Source organism: Trachemys scripta, chromosome 2, assembly GCF_013100865.1.
Source record: "Trachemys scripta elegans isolate TJP31775 chromosome 2, CAS_Tse_1.0, whole genome shotgun sequence".
Classification (NCBI taxonomy): Eukaryota; Metazoa; Chordata; order Testudines; family Emydidae; genus Trachemys; species Trachemys scripta.
In genome coordinates, this window is record NC_048299.1 from 53,365,108 (window position 1) to 53,382,998 (window position 17,891).

The following is a 17,891-nucleotide window of genomic DNA, read 5'->3' on the forward strand; positions in this document are numbered from 1 at the left end:
GTGTTAATTGTGCTATGTAAATATTCCTACCTCTAGCCACTGTGTTTCAATGTTAGCAATGACTGATGTGTGTATGTCACAAATAAAGATTCATTTTATTTCAAAGACTTAAGTTTAATAACAAGACAAAACACAAATTTTTGGTCAAAGTGGGGATGTGACAATGAGGATCAGTCTCGTGGTTAGGGCTCTCACAGCTGTGTGTACTCCAGCTTTCATTGGGAAACCAGTCCCTAGCTGTGGAGTGCATGGATAATGAGAGGAACGGGAAACACATGAGGAATGCAGAGAGGGAGTTTGGGGAGGGCCTGGTCCGGAGTTCTGTAGTAGCTGCAGGGAGAGTGGTGCATGGATGTGTTAAGATTGCAGGGTAATAAGGGACTTCATCATCTCTGTCTGGCCCTCCAGGAGCTTTATCATCCACTCCTGCCCCTGTGTCCTTTCCAGGATATCCAGTGTCAGTCTTTCATTAATTGTCTCCCTCCACTCTCGTTTCGCTATGTGCTTTATCTGTTGACTGCAGCACTTCGCGAAACATATCCTACTTACTCCTCCTGGTTCGCCACCTTATCTGACGGAGGTGCTCCGCTGGTGGGTCCTCAAGGGCACAGCTGCAGAAGACAAAGAAACAATCAACAGAGACAGTTACCTCTTTCTCACTGTCCCTTGACTAGCACACAGGTCAGCGTGAGTCCCAAATATGATGAGTTTTGGGCGGGAGGATTGGCAAGGGAGAATGGGCAAGAAGGGATAAAGGGTGGTTTGCTAAGGCAGATACTACAAGTGGCTAGGGAGACTATTCTGAATATTTGTACCCTTTTCCATAGGCTAGGGTAATCAAACCCGGTATTTCACTCCTAAGGGTAACCCAGGATGCAAGGGTGAATCTCCTGCAAGAGTGTGGCTTCAGACCAGCTCCATACCCTGCTCGCGTGTGTGGTGCTTTGATCACTGCAGAAATAACTGCCTGGTGACATGGCAAAGTTTCCTATGGTGCGGGAAGAACTAAGGCAGCTCTTCCAAAGAACCTTCGGCAGAGCATTGCTGAGTACCTACAGGAAAGTTTCCTAGAGATCTCTATGGAGAAATCCCGGGACATACCCGTGTACATTAACAAACTTTTCCACCGTGGCCCCACTGCATAGATGGACAGTCTCTGTTGTTATTTTCTGTCCCTTATCCCTTCTCTACCATATAACAAAATACACGAGAGCTCAATCTCCTCTCACCATGCAGTATCAAAGCAAAATGAGTACTTTCCAGACTCCCCTCTCCTGAATCCTGCGTGCCAGAGCCAGAGTGTGGGGACTGGTTAGACCCCTCTGAAGTGAAAAAGAGGTCTTGACTTGCCACACCACCGGACGATCCTGCCACATGCTCCACGTCGTCTTCCAGCTCCACTTCGTCATCCACCTCTTCATCATTGGGGTTGAGTCCACTGGCCACTGCCTCCAGACCCCCCAAAGTATCCACGGGGCTCTTGGCAGTGGAGTCACCGCTGAGGATGGCGTGCAGCCTCCCTTGCCTGCTGGTGTGCCTGCCCCAACGTCTTGATCTTAGCACGGCACTGCTGCATGTCCCTCTCGTGCCTCTTCTCCTTCATCCACTAGCAATCAGACCATAGGTATCAAAGTTCCAATAACTGGAATGAACCTGTGACTGCACAGCCTCTACTCCCCATAGACTCAGCAGATCCAATAGCTCCAGTGTGCTCCAAGTGGGAAAGCAGCGTTGGCTGCAGAAAACTGGCATGGTCAGTTGGGAAGATGCTGTGTGAACTGTGCACACAAGCAATCAGGAAGAGGACTTTAAAAAATTCCTGGGGCTTTAAATGGGGGAGGGGTGCATACCTGTGTACCTTCTGGCCAGTGGAGTTCAAACTGCTGACCAGAGCAGTCAAGATGGGCATTGTGGGACACCTCCTGGAGGCCAATTAGAGTGACATAACCAAGTGCAGTATCTACACTGATGCTGTGTTGCTTTAACTACATTGCAAAAATCTCTATGCCACTTGTCAAGGTGGTTTTATGATGTCAGCATAGCAGAGGAGTTACATTGGCCGAAGGGGCTTTTCAGTGTGTACACCTCCACTGTTTTTGTCGAAGAAAGCTGACTTTTGTTTACAAAACTGTGAGGGCCTAGGGAGGTTGCACTGCTTTAACTATACTGGTGTAACTGGCACAACTTGTATGTTTAGAAAAGGCTTTAGGATTTGCAGGATGGGTTCTTAAGACTACAATCTCCCACAGAGAATTGTCTTAATAATTGTATTTATATATGAGTTCCATGTACATATATGATGCTATAGAAATAGCAATGTTCATTCAGTATCTCTTTCAACATGGGGCCTGATTCTGATCTCTCACTATTGTAAATAAGTAGTGATTCCCACTGAACCCAATGGGCTTACAGTGCTTTGTAGGTGAGACCAGAATCAGGCACATGGCATTCGCCAGTATCATATACCAGTTGGGAATGAGGGATGGACATGTCCCATTCAGCCCAGAATAAATTCATGTGAATTTTCTGAGAACACAGAAAGGAGTAACAGCCCTTTAAAAATATAATGAAATAACTGTAATGAATCATTATTTTATGTCATATGGTGAAATGAGGAAAAAATATTTACATATTCATGTGGATTTTCTAAATCAACAGCTTGGGTCAGGCTCCTGAGTCTTAAAAAGCCACAGTTCACTTTTTTCACACTATTATATGCAGCTCGGAAAGTCTATTATTTTAAAATTGTACTATTTGATTTTAGAAATAATTAAGGAATCGTTTTTTCTAGTTTCCAGAACTTCGGGATGTTGACTCAGCAAATTAGGCTGGCCTCTTTTAAAACTGCTGCTCCTGTACTCCATCTAGTGGAATACCAACTGTGCTTAACACATTATCTAGTAAATATATTGTGTCTTACACAGTGACGTACTATCTATGTTTTGTACCAGTGTGTCGAGTACATTACATCTTTGCACAGTATGCAAACTGAGCCCATTTATCTTAATGAAGAACAAGAAAACATGTAATATAATTCAGTGTGCTATAACCTGGTTTGGGAAATGGATTTGGGGAGGAGGGGCTGGAACTTTTGAGCGGTAAAGGTTATTAAACAAATAAAAACCCATCTCAAATCCCAGTAAATATAGGTCACAATCTATGTTCCTACACACCCATGTGTGTGAACAAACCAGTCTAATGGCTTTCTTTCAAACACGGGGGCCACCTAGCAACTGCCAAGGTCAATGGAAAGAATGGGATCAAGTTCAGTGGGTACAAAACTGGGCTCACCATGCAGTTACTCACAATGATTGATTTCTAAGACGTGGTCTCCGCAAAACATTCCACTGGTTTAGCTAAGGGTATATTTCTAAATTGATTTAGTTAAACTGATGTAAACTTTTGCATAGACCCTTTTAATTCTAGCTTGTATCAATTTAGTTCAAGTCAACTCCTTGCTGACTTAAACTAGATCAGTAAAAGCCAGAGTTAAATCAAATTAAGCTTGTCTACACATCAGTTTAACTAGATCAATTTAGAAATATGTCTTTAGTTAAACAGATGTAACTTTTGTGTGGAGTCAGGGTAAAGCTAGTAAGAGAAATGGAAACAAAGATATTAGGGAACTGTCAATTGCACATTTTCCTCTAGTAGGGGTGATCAATAAATTAGGAGTTACAAATGTTTTAGTAACCAAGTTCTGTTTTAAGATACCCTCTAAAACCAGCACATGCTTTTGCATGTGTACATGTATGTACACACGCTCTCTGCCTCTAAATCAATGGAAGCTTCTCAGGGCACAGATTGTCTACTCCATTTTGACCGTTATGGCATGGAGTTTCACTTATTCACACTTTCAGATGACATCAATCTCCACTGTTGAAAGACTGGAGTAGAAACCCCACTTGTCATGTAAAAGTCTGGAAATTATACTTGCTAGGTTACACGAGAAAAGGAATGTACACAATTTTGGTACACAAACTCAATTAATTGCATTGCTTAGTGTATGAGATATGAAGAACTTTACGAAATAAAGCCCTACTACATCATGGATATTACTGCCACAAATAAGGTGCAAAAATCTTATGAAACACATAATGGTATAAAAAATCCAGAAGGCATTTTTCCCCTCTTTTTTTCTGGATGTCAACAATATTTCAAATAACTTTAATTTCCTCTGTTTAAAAAAAAAAAAAGAGTCTGATAAACTGTAGCTTTCTCATTGGAATGGAAAATTCCATTGCAGACATGACCACCGAAAGAGAAAGAGAGAGAGAGAGAGAGAGAGTGTGTGTGTGTGTGTGTGTGTGTGTGTGTGTGTGTGTGTAGCTGCACAGCAAATGGAGAGTTCTCCAACTAGTCTGAAAAGGTACCTACCTAAATGATTCTCCCAAACACATTATGAATTGATTTATATTCTGCTGCTTTAACAGAAGAAATGGACCAGAAAGAAATAATACACATACTTGTTCAGCAGATATTTATATCTGGAATAAGACTTCTCTTGGGAAAATATATTTTTAAAAAACAGCAACATTTCAGGCATCCTGGCAACAGTTTGTTGGGGGAAATAATTATTTATAATAAAAACTCTCAAAATATTTTTTACCCAACAACTTGTAAGTTAATGACAAAACTTTGCAACTTCTATTCACGTTGGAATCAAGTTCAATAAATTCATCCAGTTTACCCCAAAAAAACTACTTTCCATCAAATATCATACTTAGTATGAGGAAACAATTTTTTTTTTAAAGTGTACAGGTTATGTTGCAAGTAGTAGTGTATCCATGACAAGCATTTATATTACATGCTGCACAGTCGGGGGGGGGGGGGGGCTAGGAGGGGAGCTTATAAGAAAGATGCACTCCCATGTTTGATAAGTTTTTTCTCTTGTATACAAATTTCATATATATATAGCCTGTATATGGCATACTAATAACCACAATTTATGTTTTTCATTTTCTCTACCAATGAAGTACAAAACACGGAATAAAAACTGTTTTCCCTCAGGTCTGCTACACTTTTGTTACCCAGATTGTGGAATGGAAAATTATGCTCAGAGACTGATTTGGTTTTCATGACTTCTCATTTTCCCCATAATCCAAAAACCTCTTTGTGATGACGCATCTGAAGCTTCATTCTAACTAATGGATTAATAGGCTGAAGCACACCATTTTAGTTTCAACCACAGATTTTTTTAAGGAAGTGGCAAACCATTTCAGCTAGTTGAGAAAATGAAAATTAGTCCCTGGGAGAGGATACAATCAATGGTGTGTTAATCTAACCCTCAGCTGTTAATGATTTGCACTAGGATTTCCCCTGACTCTGTGGGTTCTGCTGAAATATTGTTTTAGCAGTTTCTGTCAGATTTCCCTACCCTTTTCTTGCTGAAAAGGGACTGACTGAAGGGGAAAGCTCAGCAACAAATTTGTGCTCTCTTTCTTTTTAAATCCCAATTCTTTTACACCACCAAAAGGCAGATGGGGAGGACGACAGAATGTTCTCTTTTTCAGTCCTGTCCTGTTTAGTCTACCTAATGTCCGTAGCTCCTTTAACTGATAAAAAACAGTGCAAGCATTCATCATTAGAAACTGGCAATTAACACCTAAATTCTATGATTTGTAATTGCTTTGTGAATGTACTCTCAGAAAGCTAAAAGCCTTTCACAGTTCTTGCTTGAAAAGACAACTGTGAAAAGAGCTAAAGTGTTCCCAGATCTCACATAGTAGTATTAAAATAGTAGTGAGCCGGATAAGAATGTTAGTACAGTATGCTTATTCATTTCAGTGCCAGCACCAAGGACCAGATCCTGAAAAGTGCTGAGTGTCCTCAGTGATCATTCACTTCACCAAATTCTCCCATCCTTGCAAAATAATACGTGCATAGCATTCACAGAGCCAAATCTTGCAAAATGTTGAGTGCCCCTATGAGGAAAGCACTCAGCACCTTGCAAATTTGAGCTATATGCATACAATGCCATTTTTCTTAATAAATATTTTTGCAGGGATGGATGAATCTGGTGAATTTTAGTACTCTTAAAATAAAAATGAGACATAGTACCAAAACTGCTAACTTTCTTATACCATGGTACCAAAACTGCTAACCTCATTATACATCCTGAACTTCATCATAATCTGCCCTGGCCTTTCCAGATAAGAAACATGGTTACTTGACTTGGTAAATCTCTGATGTGCCTCAATCTCTAGAAAACAACATTAATTCCAACTGAAAATATAGCATGATAAATAAGATCTGATTGAGGTTTCTCAGTTGTACAGTCATTTTCACAGCTCATCAATTACTGAAAGAATTTCTTGTTTATATAAAAACTGATACGCAAAACAGGTTGGATATAATTAGCATCTTCAAAAATAGTACACCTCTACCTCGATATAATGCTGTCCTTGGGAGCCAAAAAAATCATCCCGTGTTATAGGTGAAACTGCGTTATATCGAACTTGCTTTGATCCACGGGAGTGTGCAGCCCCTCCCCCGCCAACCCCCTCTCCTGGAGCACTGCTTTACCGCGTTATATCCGAATTTGTGTTATATCGGGGTAGAGGTGTAATATGAAATAACTAACCAAATAATTATCAATGAATTAAGCAAACTTCTTTTGAATATTTCTGATGTTGACAGTTCACATCTCTTATTTGTGTAGGCAGTGTTGGGAAAGAGCTAGCTGATATCTTCTATGTATCTGCTTAATTCTTTAAATGGCAACTTCTAAGGCTATTACTCCTGAAAACTGAAATAAACAACCACATGTAGTCCATACTTTCTGGGGATGGTTCCAAAACCATAGCCATAAATCTTGTCAAACTAACCAGATAGTTTTTTTTTATGAAACTACAAATTTGGTTTATAAAGCTAACAGTGTTGATAAAATATATTTAGATTTCTGTAAGGTATTTGACTTGGTACTGCACGGCATTTTGATTAAGTAATTAAAACAATACGACATCAACATGGCACACATTGAAGGGATTAAAAACTGTCTAACTGAATGTAACTGCCAACAGGGAATCTTCACTGAGCAGTTGTGTTTCTAGTGGGATCACCTAGAAAACAGTTCTTGGCCCTATGCTATTTAACATCTTTATCAACATGTGGAAGAAAACATAAACCCATTACTAATTAAGTTTGCAGATGACACAAAAAAAGGGGAGTTATAAATAATGAAGAGAACAGGTCACCGATACAGAATGATCTGGACTGCTTGGCCCATGTGCTTCAATACAGCCAAATGTAACTCGTATGTCTAGGACAGCGGTTCTCAAACTGTGGGTCATGACCCCAAAGTGGGTCGTGACCCTGTTTTAATGGACTTGCCAGGGCTGGGGTAGACTTGCTGTGGCCCGGGGCCGAAGCCAAAGTCTGAGCCCCATTGCCCGGGGCCGAAGCCAAAGTCTGAGCCCCATTGCCCGGGGCCAAGTGTGGTTCAGACTTCAGCTTCAGCCCTGGACAGCAGGGCCAGGTTACAGGTCCCTCACCCAGGACTGAAGCCCTTGGACTTCAGCTTTGCGCCCCCCACATAGGGTGGGGCTCAGGTTTTGACCACTCCCCACCTGGGGCAGTGAGGCTTCGGTCCCCTCTCCTGGGGGCATGTAATAATTTTTGTTGTCAGAAGGGAGTCACAGTGCAATGAAGTTTGAGAACCCCTGATTCTAGGAACAAAGAATGTAGGCCATACTTGCAAGATGGAGAAACTACCGTGGGAAGAAATGACTAGAAAAGACTTGTGGTCATTGTGGATAATCAGCTGAATGCGAGTGCCCAGTGAGATACTGAAGCCAAAAGGGTTAATGCTGTCCTTGGATGTATAAATAGAGGAATATCAAGCAGGAGAAGAGGTTAAATCAACTCCGCACTTGACATTGATGTTAGCGGTGTTACTGAAACACTGTATCCAGTTCTGGTGTCTACACCACAAGGATGTTGAAATATCAGAGGGTTCAGAGAAGACACGAGAGTGGTTCAAGAATTGAAAATATGCCACATAGAGAGAGACTGAAGGACTCAATCTATTTAGTTTATCAAAGAGAAGATAAGAGTGACTTGAGCACAGTCTACAAGTACCTACATAAGGAACAGAAATTAGATAATAGAGATAGTTTCAGTCTAGAAGACAAAGATATAACGAGGTGCAATGGCTGGAAGTTGAAGCTATGCAAATTCAGACTAGAACTAAGGTGCACATTTTTAACCATGAGGGTAATCAATCATAGGAAACAACTTGAATATGGATACTGTAAATTCTCCAACACTGGGAATTTTTAATTCAAGATTGGATGTTTTTCTAAAAGATATGGTCTAGTTCAATCACGGCTATTGAATTTAAAGCAGGAATTAATAAAAGGAAGTCCTATGGCCTGAGTTATGTAAGAGGTCAGATTAGACTATCACAGTGGTCTCCTCTGGCCTTAAAATCCTATGAAAAACTCACTGGAGTTAAACAAAAGACTCCCATTGATTTCAATGGTCACTGGATCAGGTCCATGTTGAGAAATCTATCACCTATCCTTATTACTTCAACATAAGTTTCTTTTTAAAAAGACCCATGGAAACAAGATATGTATTTTTTTGCTCTTGTCTGAGAGCTAACAGAAGAAAACAGATTTAAATATACATTGTATTGTAACACAAGAAGCAGTCTACCTAACCAAAGTCACAGCTTCTTCAATATCTGAAGCCCCACAGATTTCAAGATGGAGTTGGATTTGGTTAATATCCTTTAAATATTAAATTTACATTTAATTTTTTACATTTAATTTACATTTACATGTTACATTTCAGAAATACATTTACATCTTCTTAATGTAAAATCAATTTTTGGCAAAGCTGCATCTACCTCTTGACTAATTCATTTGGGTTAACTACAACCTTTTAATATTTATAAGGTAATTCTTCCCTTCCCTCCAAATGAGGAATGAATCAAGCCAATACAATAATCACACTTACTCTGGAAGTCGAGACAGGACTCCTGCAGAGAGAGAAGTTATGCTATCATTGATCAGTCCTGGTGCCTGATGCCTCCAAACCCAACTGACAACAAACTCCAACAGCATCAAGACAATGAAAAGCGGCGTAGCCTGAAAAGGGATTTGAGGAGAAGAGCAGTTACAACACAAACTGAATTCTGCATAAATTTCTGAACACTATAGCAAGCAGGATACTCAGAATAGCATCATATGTTAGAAGATACCACAATGACATTTTAGAATGGTCCTCCCCAAGCCTTTTCTTTTATTTATTATTTGCATTATTGTTGTGTCTAGAGGACATAATGGGCTAAGGTGTGAAAAATCTTAACTATACTCATGGCAACAACGGATATGAACAATATAATTATTTTTTTACCTGGGAAAAGTTAAATAAATACATATTGATTTCATTTGTAAACAAATTTGAGTTGATTATTGCATGTCATCATGTACATATAAACACTTGATATACATTGTCACAAATTTTCCAGGTGGTCTCATTCTGGATGGCATTTCCATATAGGACATGATTTCTCATTTATGAATGGAGGCGGGAGGATAGTGCTGACTTTGGCTACAGGAACTTTTCCATAGATTGTTTTGTACAGCTGAAATCTTTTTCCAGCCATATCAGCAGCATCTTCAGATTACAAGTGAATGAATGGGCATTTTATATACTGTGATTCACTGGGGGAAAAATAATGACCTCGAGACACCAAATGCTGAAGAACTAAAAATTTACATTGATTTTAACTTGAATTTTAAGATAAACGTATGGTTATGCTTGCTTATGTTTGTGCAGTCACTGTTTGAGTTCAAGGGTATGAAAAAATCAGAGCTGGTACCATCAGCTATTTCGGCCCAAGTTAAAAGACTTAATCCTGCAAACATATAATGGAACACAATATTTGCTACTGTTAAGGCAGAGTTTAATTCACAGCGCCTTTTATTTATGTTTATATTGAATTCAATTTGCTTTATATTCTCCCCTCATTTCCAGTTTTCAATGCATAGCAGATTTTTATACTGCTGAACAAAATATATATATCCATTACTGATGCTGTCAGGAAGGAAACAGGAGGTTTGCACAGCTGGGGAAGGGACATTTGAGGCTTTTGGCAATGGGAAGGCACAAGAGGCAGGCAGGGATTGTGGGATAAGCACAGTAGATGGGTGTCTCTGCCCAAAGGATCTAGTGTCGAATAGATAACAAGACAGACCTTTACACTTCCCCCATTAGGATACAGAATTAACCGTCAACCAAGATGAACGTAAGTGGCTTAAACCACTCAGAAATATTGTTTCCTGATGTGGGAAGTCTCAAGAAGGCAACGCAACACTTGGTCCCAGTTTTAATATTATCTTCCCAAATTTGAGGGAAGGATGAATTTTGTGACAAATTCCACAGTAGTGGAATATACAGGTCTCGACCATGACCTGAGTTGTTGCAATGAAGTTTTTAAAGCACTATGCCCAGCAATGAGTGTTTGCAGGACTGGACTCTAAATTATTATGTGAAACCTTTTGGAAGGAATGGAGACCCAATGACTTAAAGCCAACAGAATGCCTCAAAGGTCTCCTTCCTGGAACAAACTAAACAGGCATATACAATATTGATAATTTGGGACCAATAAGCCATAAATACATAAATATAAATATTTTTGGTTTGAAATACAACAATCCTAGACAGTTCTCAATAAAACCATATTCCCTTTTTTTTCATTACCTGCTTCAATACTAAATAGGAAACATGATTTTTTTCTGAGATATGACTGAAAATACAGCATTTTGTTAGAAAAATAGCTACATCAAACATTTCCCGTCCTCTCAACCAAAGCTCAATGACAAGTTTAAAAAATGAGTTTGTAGACAGTAGGGAGAATAATTGGCTCATTAAAGGCCCAGTCCTTGTAAGGGATCATTGACCTCAATACTGGGAGCCAGATCTGGGCCTTCATACTATAACATGGGATTATGGAGCAGCAAGCGCAGCACTGCAAATTGCATAGACCCAGAAAAGGACACCAGTTTGGGGCCCTTTAAGGATGAAGAGAGAATGGTGAATAGGAAACATATGGTTATGTTGTGCATGGCTATTTGCTTTACCTGCCAACAACTATGCTGCTTAAAATATTTGACTTTTGTACACTCTCGTCACTACTGCAACTCCTTTACAACCACTGCTTTTAGAATCTATTTCCCATTGTGTGGTTGTGTCACACGCAGCCATCTGACAGTGTTGGTTGTCAAACAGGGAGTGCTATGTCAGACAGGCAGAGGGGGCACCATTCATATTGTCTTACCCACTTGCCAATCAGCTTGCCAGTGAAACAGTTCTCATGTATGATTTGAGTGTCTGAATCCAAGTCAACTGCTGTTCCTCTCCCACAAACCTTGTTGTTGTCAAAAAGCAATTCGAAGAGATCAACTAATCTAGGTTTCAAACTCTAGAAGTGCTTTCCTCCCCCTCCATTTCCAATTCCCATATTTTTGCCCACCACACCACCAGAAATAGTTTAAGTGGGTTTGGGATGGTGTTTGGGATTGATAAAAACTCCATTTAGCCTTAATCTGTAGCCTGAACAGCCCACTCTCAGCAGTGAGGAAGAAGCTATCTTTGTTGAGTGAGCACTTAAATCATCAATTTCTGAAGATTGTAAAGTGTCATTTTAAAAAAGTGTCTACTCCTTCTGGATGCAAAATAATATTCTCAATATGAACCGAAAGTAAACTGACGCAATACTATTTTCACTGTGCAAACTCTTGTGATATTATTGAGAGAGTCTCACCGTATTTGGTAAGTTTATTACATGAAAAACCCAGCTTTCAATGAAAATGAAATACAAGTTTCTAGCTCTCATGGTAGAGCAGAAAACCCTGAAAACATGAACTGAGTGCACTCAACAGACACACAAACCAGAACGCAAATAAAAAGAAAGCCACTTTTCAAAAAAAAAAAAAAAACTCTCATGGTTTTTCAAGCCAATTTCATGATTTAGGAGAGGGGAGGGGGGGACGAGTCATGGTTTTTGAACACTTGAGACTAGCAATACTATGTATTCCGGAGACCGGACACAGACATTCAGTGTCTCTGCTGCTGCTCATACATTTTCCAAGTAGCAGAAGTAGAGTGAAACTGCTGCTGCCTGCTGTGAAAGCTATGAGCAGAAGCAGAGTCAAGCTTTAGAACTGCACATTTGTGGAATCAGGGGAGGACCCAAGAAATAGAGTCTGGGAAGAAGGGTTGAGTAGCAGAGTCTACCCCATCTTCTTACACCCACATTAGACAGGAAGCTTCACAGAGGGAGAGAGAAACCACCACTCCATATTGCAACACCCCAGATACTCTGAAATGAGGGAAGAAAGGTACCTTTTCCTTCCGGTAATTAAGGAGAAGAGGGATTTCCAAATTCAGCTAGCTACAAATTGATATGGAAAAATGGACCCCTGAGTATGGTCGAGGGCCAGCGTCCAAAATGGAATCCAAACACCCTTTCTTTCACCTGAAGTTTTGGTGAGAAACGGGCTGGCTTCTCCACAAGGCACTGCTTTAGAATCCCACTATAGCCAGAGGCTGATATTAAAGGTAAGGGTGCTAATAGGTTTAGGCTTCATGTTCTAAAAGGAACCCAGCACTCAGTTCTGCAGTTCTCCCTCTCTACTCATCAATAGCAGCAGTAGCACCGGAGATACTCAAGTGATTTAGAAGGCACTGCCAACTGGATGAGTCCCTCCCCCAGAAACACATAAGTTGGTCTGATACATTTTCCAAGTCCTTGCATATAGCTTGCTTATATTCATTTTGCACTCACTCCCCCAAAAATCCATTCACTTAATCACTTGCTGTCTCATCCACCTGTTATATTGTCCTTTAAATTGTAAGCTCTTTAAGGAAAGGCCGTGTCATTATTATGCCCAGCATAGAAACTTCTGCCAGTATTGGTTGCAGGGTGTAATTTTTTTGCAAAAATACTGGCAAAAGCCCTGGTTTAGCTGCAGTTTTAACATCATCAAAATGCTTTTGCCAGCATAGTTATTTTGCCAGCATAAACTGTGTCTATATTAAGAGGGTTTACTGGTAGAGCTATATGGGTAAACTTTTTCTAGGGTATTCATGGCCTACATATTTGTAATGTCTTGCACAATAAGGCCCCATTCAAATTGAGGCTCCTGGGTGCTCCTGCATTACAGATAACAATAATAAAATAATAAAGAATCCATCCCTAGCATCTGATACAGCAAGTCTTTTGACTGGTTCTAGGGGTGGAGCAGAACATCTGAAAATTAACCAAAGCTGGGGTGTGCATGGCACAAAGTCTGAGCTGACTCTCCCAAAACTTCTTTTTCTCCTTCATTTTAACTATCTTCATTATTTTAAATTCATAATAGTCATGTTCTTTCTTCTTTGTCCCAGTCAGGTGGCAAGCTCTTCAGGGCAGAGAGATCTATCTGCATATTCTGGGAAGCAGGGTACAGTACTATCTCGAGTTCCTTAAGGGAAAATAATATCTGTTCCCCCTTTATTAAAGCTATCCATTTCAATTCTTCACCCATTATATCCAGCAGATTGTCAACCCTTGTGATGTTATCACCAGTTTCACAATATTTGAGGTTTCTCTTAAAACCTCAGCTGCTAGTACAGAGAAATAGAATGGAAATCTCAGCTTTCATTTACAATAAAAGTTCCTAGTCCCCATGGTTGCAGAAAGCTTGAAAACAGGAAGCTAGTGCACCCTAAAGGCTCAGAAACTAAAAGGCAAATAAAAAGGCAGCATTTTAAAACATCATGATTTTTATGGCAAACTCAATGGGGAAAGGGAGGTAGACTCCTTTTTGACAGCTTGAGGTTGGTAATACTGAGGTGCAGGTGAAATCTGGGCAGAGAGGGACAAGCAGAGAAAAGAGTGAAGGGCTGTAAAGGTCAGCTGGTGTGTGAGAGGCAGACACAGGCAAAAGAACATAGAGAGAGGGACATGGAAGGAGAGGCAGGAGGCCCAGGGACAGGCATGGGGGTGCAAAGGGCACAGAGATGGGGGAGGTGAGGCCAGGAAGGTGGTACAAGGGGCAGAGAGGGGGCTGGTAAGGCCAGGCATGGGGCACAGAGCCAGGGGCAGGCAGAGATGCAAGGGGCACAGAGAGAAGGGCAGGCAGAGGGGTGCAAGGGGGAGAGAGGGGGTAGGCAGCGGGGGCAAGGGGCACAGAGCCAGGGGCAGGCATGGGGGTGCAAGGGGCACAGAGAGAAGGGCAGGCAGAGGGGTGCAAGGGGCACAGAGCCAGGGGCAGGCCTGGGGGTGCAAGGGGCACAGAGGCAGAGGAGTGAAGGGCAGGCAGGGAGACGACAGGCAGAGCGAAATCTCCTGTCCCTAGCCCAGCTCCCCGCCATGCTCTCACCTTATTCACATAATCGGGCACCTCCTCGAGGCTGGCGAAGGAGCTTTCATTGGGCTGCAGGACATAGAACATCGCGCGGACCTGCTGGGACACCGAGAGGCCTCCCTGCGGAGCTGCGAGGCCGTCCATGGCTCCGGCTGCCTCCCTAGCGATAGGGAGGGGAGAAAATCCCAGGGCGAAAGTCCGTCTGCGGGGAAGAGGCGGAAACCAACCCGCTAAGCAGGTGAATACCGCAGCCCGCTCCCATCCCCCTCTGCTTGAGCCCGAGCCTGCAGTTCCCTCATCCCTCCCCTTTCCTTCAGGCCAGCACACAGCCGGCGGCCTGCCCGGGGGAGCACGCAGGACACGTTCCCCCAGGGCTCGGATGTAAAAAAGAAGAGATAAGGCAAAGTTTAGTTTCTCCGATTTCTCCTTCCGCTTGGATTTGTTGTTTATTTTAGCCCCGTCACCCCCCCCCCCCTTTTTAATGACAAGCCTTTAATTGCTCAGTTGAGTGTTTAGCTGCAGCTTTTTCTGTTGTTACAAGTTTGCGGCACATTTTATAGCTCCAGCTACACTAAGCCACTTCCCTTCCTCTGGCTTCTGGATATCAGAGCTAGCTCAACACAACATGGCTTACTAAATGAGCCTCCGGGCCCATTCGTTTCTCAAAAAGTCATTGACAGTACAGGTCCAGTTCCCCCATGTCTACATTTTTGAGCTTTCCACTACTTTTAAAGAAAAAAAATCACACTATTTTGCAGGGGGTTGATCTCATCGTCTTCCTCCTCATCATCATTTTCCCCGTCCACAGTATCCTCAGGCGTGGCTGAGATTATCCCCTCCTCGGAATCCCTGGTCAGAGGTGGGGTAGTGGTGGCGGCCCCCCTTAGAATTGCATGCAGCTCAGCGTAGAAGCAGCATGTCTGTGGCTCTGCCCCGGACCTTCCATTTGCTTCTTTGGTTTTCTGGTAGGCTTGTCTGAGCTCCTTAACTTTCACATGGCACTGTAGTGAGTCCCTATTGTGACCTCTCTCCATCATGCCCTTGGAGATTTTTTCAAATGTTTTGGCATTTCGTCTTTTGGAACGTAGTTCTGCTAGCACGGAATCCTCTCCCCATATAGCGATCAGATCCAGTACCTCCCGTACGGTCCATGCTGGTGCTCTTTTTCGATTCTTGGACTACATGGTTACCTGTGCTGATGAGCTCTGCGTGGTCTCCTATGTTCTTCACACTGGGCAAACAGGAAATGAAATTCAAAAGTTTGCGGGGCTTTTCCTGTCTACCTGGCCAGTGTATCCAAGTTCAGATTGCTGTCCAGAGCGGTCACAATGGTGCAATGTAGGATAGCTCCCGGAGGCCAATAGCGTTGAATTGCAGCTACACTAACCCTAATTCGAAATGGCAATGTCGATTTCGGCGTTACTCCCCTCGTCGGGGAGGAGTACAGAAATCGATTTTAAGAGCCCTTTATGTCAAAGTAAAGGGCTTCATTGTGTGGACGGATGCAGGGTTAATTCCATTTAACACTGCTAAATTCAACCTAAACTCATAGTATAGACCAGGCCTTAAACAGCCTAACATTGCTACACGTTTGCCAGGTCTCAGACATGGCTGATAAGACCATGTACCATGCCTATGTGTCTCCAGAAGTGAGGTTACAAGTAGGTGTCAGAGACAGAAGCTCCATTTTCTGTCTTTGCTATTCTTTCCCTGCCCTTTTGTGTGTTTATCTTGGTTGTCTTCAAGAAAGTAGGATCAGACTTTAGCAATAGCAGCTGCAACCCATCTCAATTAACTTCTTCTCTTTTCCCCAAAAAGCACAGTTAATACCACCTTTAATAGCATCTAAGAGACTGTCAGACAGGGATTTTTCCACCATAACAACTCTCTGCTGTTAAAGGGAAAGGGAATAAATGATATGGTTAAATTTAAAGGCTTAATATTTTACATTTCAAATATTTTAACCATTTTTCCTTTCTTTTTTGTATCTTTAATAAAAGATTTATACGTTTTTCAGTGGTGGCTTTTGCCATCGAACTAAGCAGGCTGTACTTGAAACACCAAACCATGTTTAACTGTTTGGTGTTGTACAGTGATAGGGTCACCTTTTGATTCTCTGGGCTTATTTATTATTCCATTCAATTTAATGTAACAGTGGTTTGCTATCAGTCCACCAGGTAGCTTGTGAAACAAGCTGAAAAATTCAGGTTTTGTGCTCCCAAAATGGATTTTTTTCAGAATTTTTCTCCACAAAAAGATTTGAATATTTGACTTTTTGTCCTGATTCAGAACAGGTTTTTTTTTTTTTTCCCAAAAATTCATATTTTTTCATAGGAGGGAAATTTCATTTTTCATCCAGTTCTATTAAAAGTTTTAGAAGAGGATACTTTATATGCTCAGTGTTGTGTTTCAGCATCTCATCTGATATGTTGTCTGGGCCACATGATTTCCTGGATTTGAGTTTCCCTAGGCTTTTCTTCAGTTTAATTTACTAGGAATGCCAAGATTAGAGGTGTTGTACTCTGTAACTATATTTTTGTGAGTATTGTATAGCACATGCTAGCACATTCTTCAAGAAAAAAGAAGCTATCTGGCACATCAAAGTAATTTACATTATGAAATAGTTAGAGAAGATGGACACAACTAATTAACTGATGATTATGACAATTTATGTTGTTATAACCAAAACAATATGTTTCACAAATTGGTATCCACATGGTTATGTTACTCATATGTAGAATTCTGTATTCAGATAGACTCTAATTCAACAAAATATTTAAAGACATACTTAACCATAAGTACAATCTTATGCACTTTGCTGAATAGGGATGGACTACTGAATTGGGGCATTTTTAAAACTAGACAGAGCAAAGCACTTGAAAATTTACTGAACAGAACAATCCTGGAAAGTTAGGGGGATGGTTTAGATACCCTCTGGGTCTTTTCCACCTTTGAACATAAGAACGGCCATACTGGGTCAGACCAACAGTCCTTCTAGCCCAGTATCCTGTCTTCCAGCAATGGCCAATGCCAGATGGTTCAAAGGGAATGAACAGAACAGGGCAATCATGAAGGGATCCATCCCCTGTTGTCCAGTCCCAGCACTGAGCAGTCAAGACACACAGAGCATGTGGTTTTAGGTTTATTAGGAGGGGGGATGGGCTGCACCCAAACCAGAACAGAACAAGATTTCTGGCATGTAAAAATAAAAAGGTTGTAGAGGAGTTTTTAAACTAAAGCTGGGGAAAGATGACAGGTGTGAGGGAGCACACAGTTCAGACAGAGACATCCCATAATGGGGGACTCTATTAATGGGGATTCTCTATAACCTAGTAAAAATGAGAGTATAGACGTTGGTAAGGTACAGGTAGGAACTGAAGAGAAACAGTCAAATGAAAAAAGAGTCCCACTCAATTACATCACATGAAGTCAGACAACTAAATATTGACAGATTTTATAAGTGCTTGTATACAAATGCTAGAAGTCTAAATATTAAGATGGGTGAACTAGAGTGCCTGGTATTAAATGAGG

At 41.3% G+C, this 17,891-nt stretch overlaps 1 protein-coding gene across 2 annotated transcripts in view; it reads right to left on the reverse strand.

The window, feature by feature from the left end:
- The window catches only part of AGMO (alkylglycerol monooxygenase), a 267,470-nt gene extending 252,719 nt beyond the window's left edge, over window positions 1–14,751 (reverse strand). Inside the window, exons 1-2 of one of the 2 annotated variants that reach the window (XM_034760550.1) lie at window positions 14,376–14,748; window positions 8,962–9,092 (exon numbers count right to left, since the gene is read on the reverse strand). In XM_034760550.1, the coding sequence (XP_034616441.1) occupies window positions 8,962–9,092; window positions 14,376–14,504 (260 nt within the window). In that variant the 5' untranslated portion in view covers window positions 14,505–14,748. Of the gene's footprint in view, window positions 1–8,961; window positions 9,093–14,375 lie in introns of both variants that reach the window. The other variant, XM_034760551.1, reaches the window with a different exon arrangement.
- Between the last annotated feature and the right edge of the window lie 3,140 nt (window positions 14,752–17,891).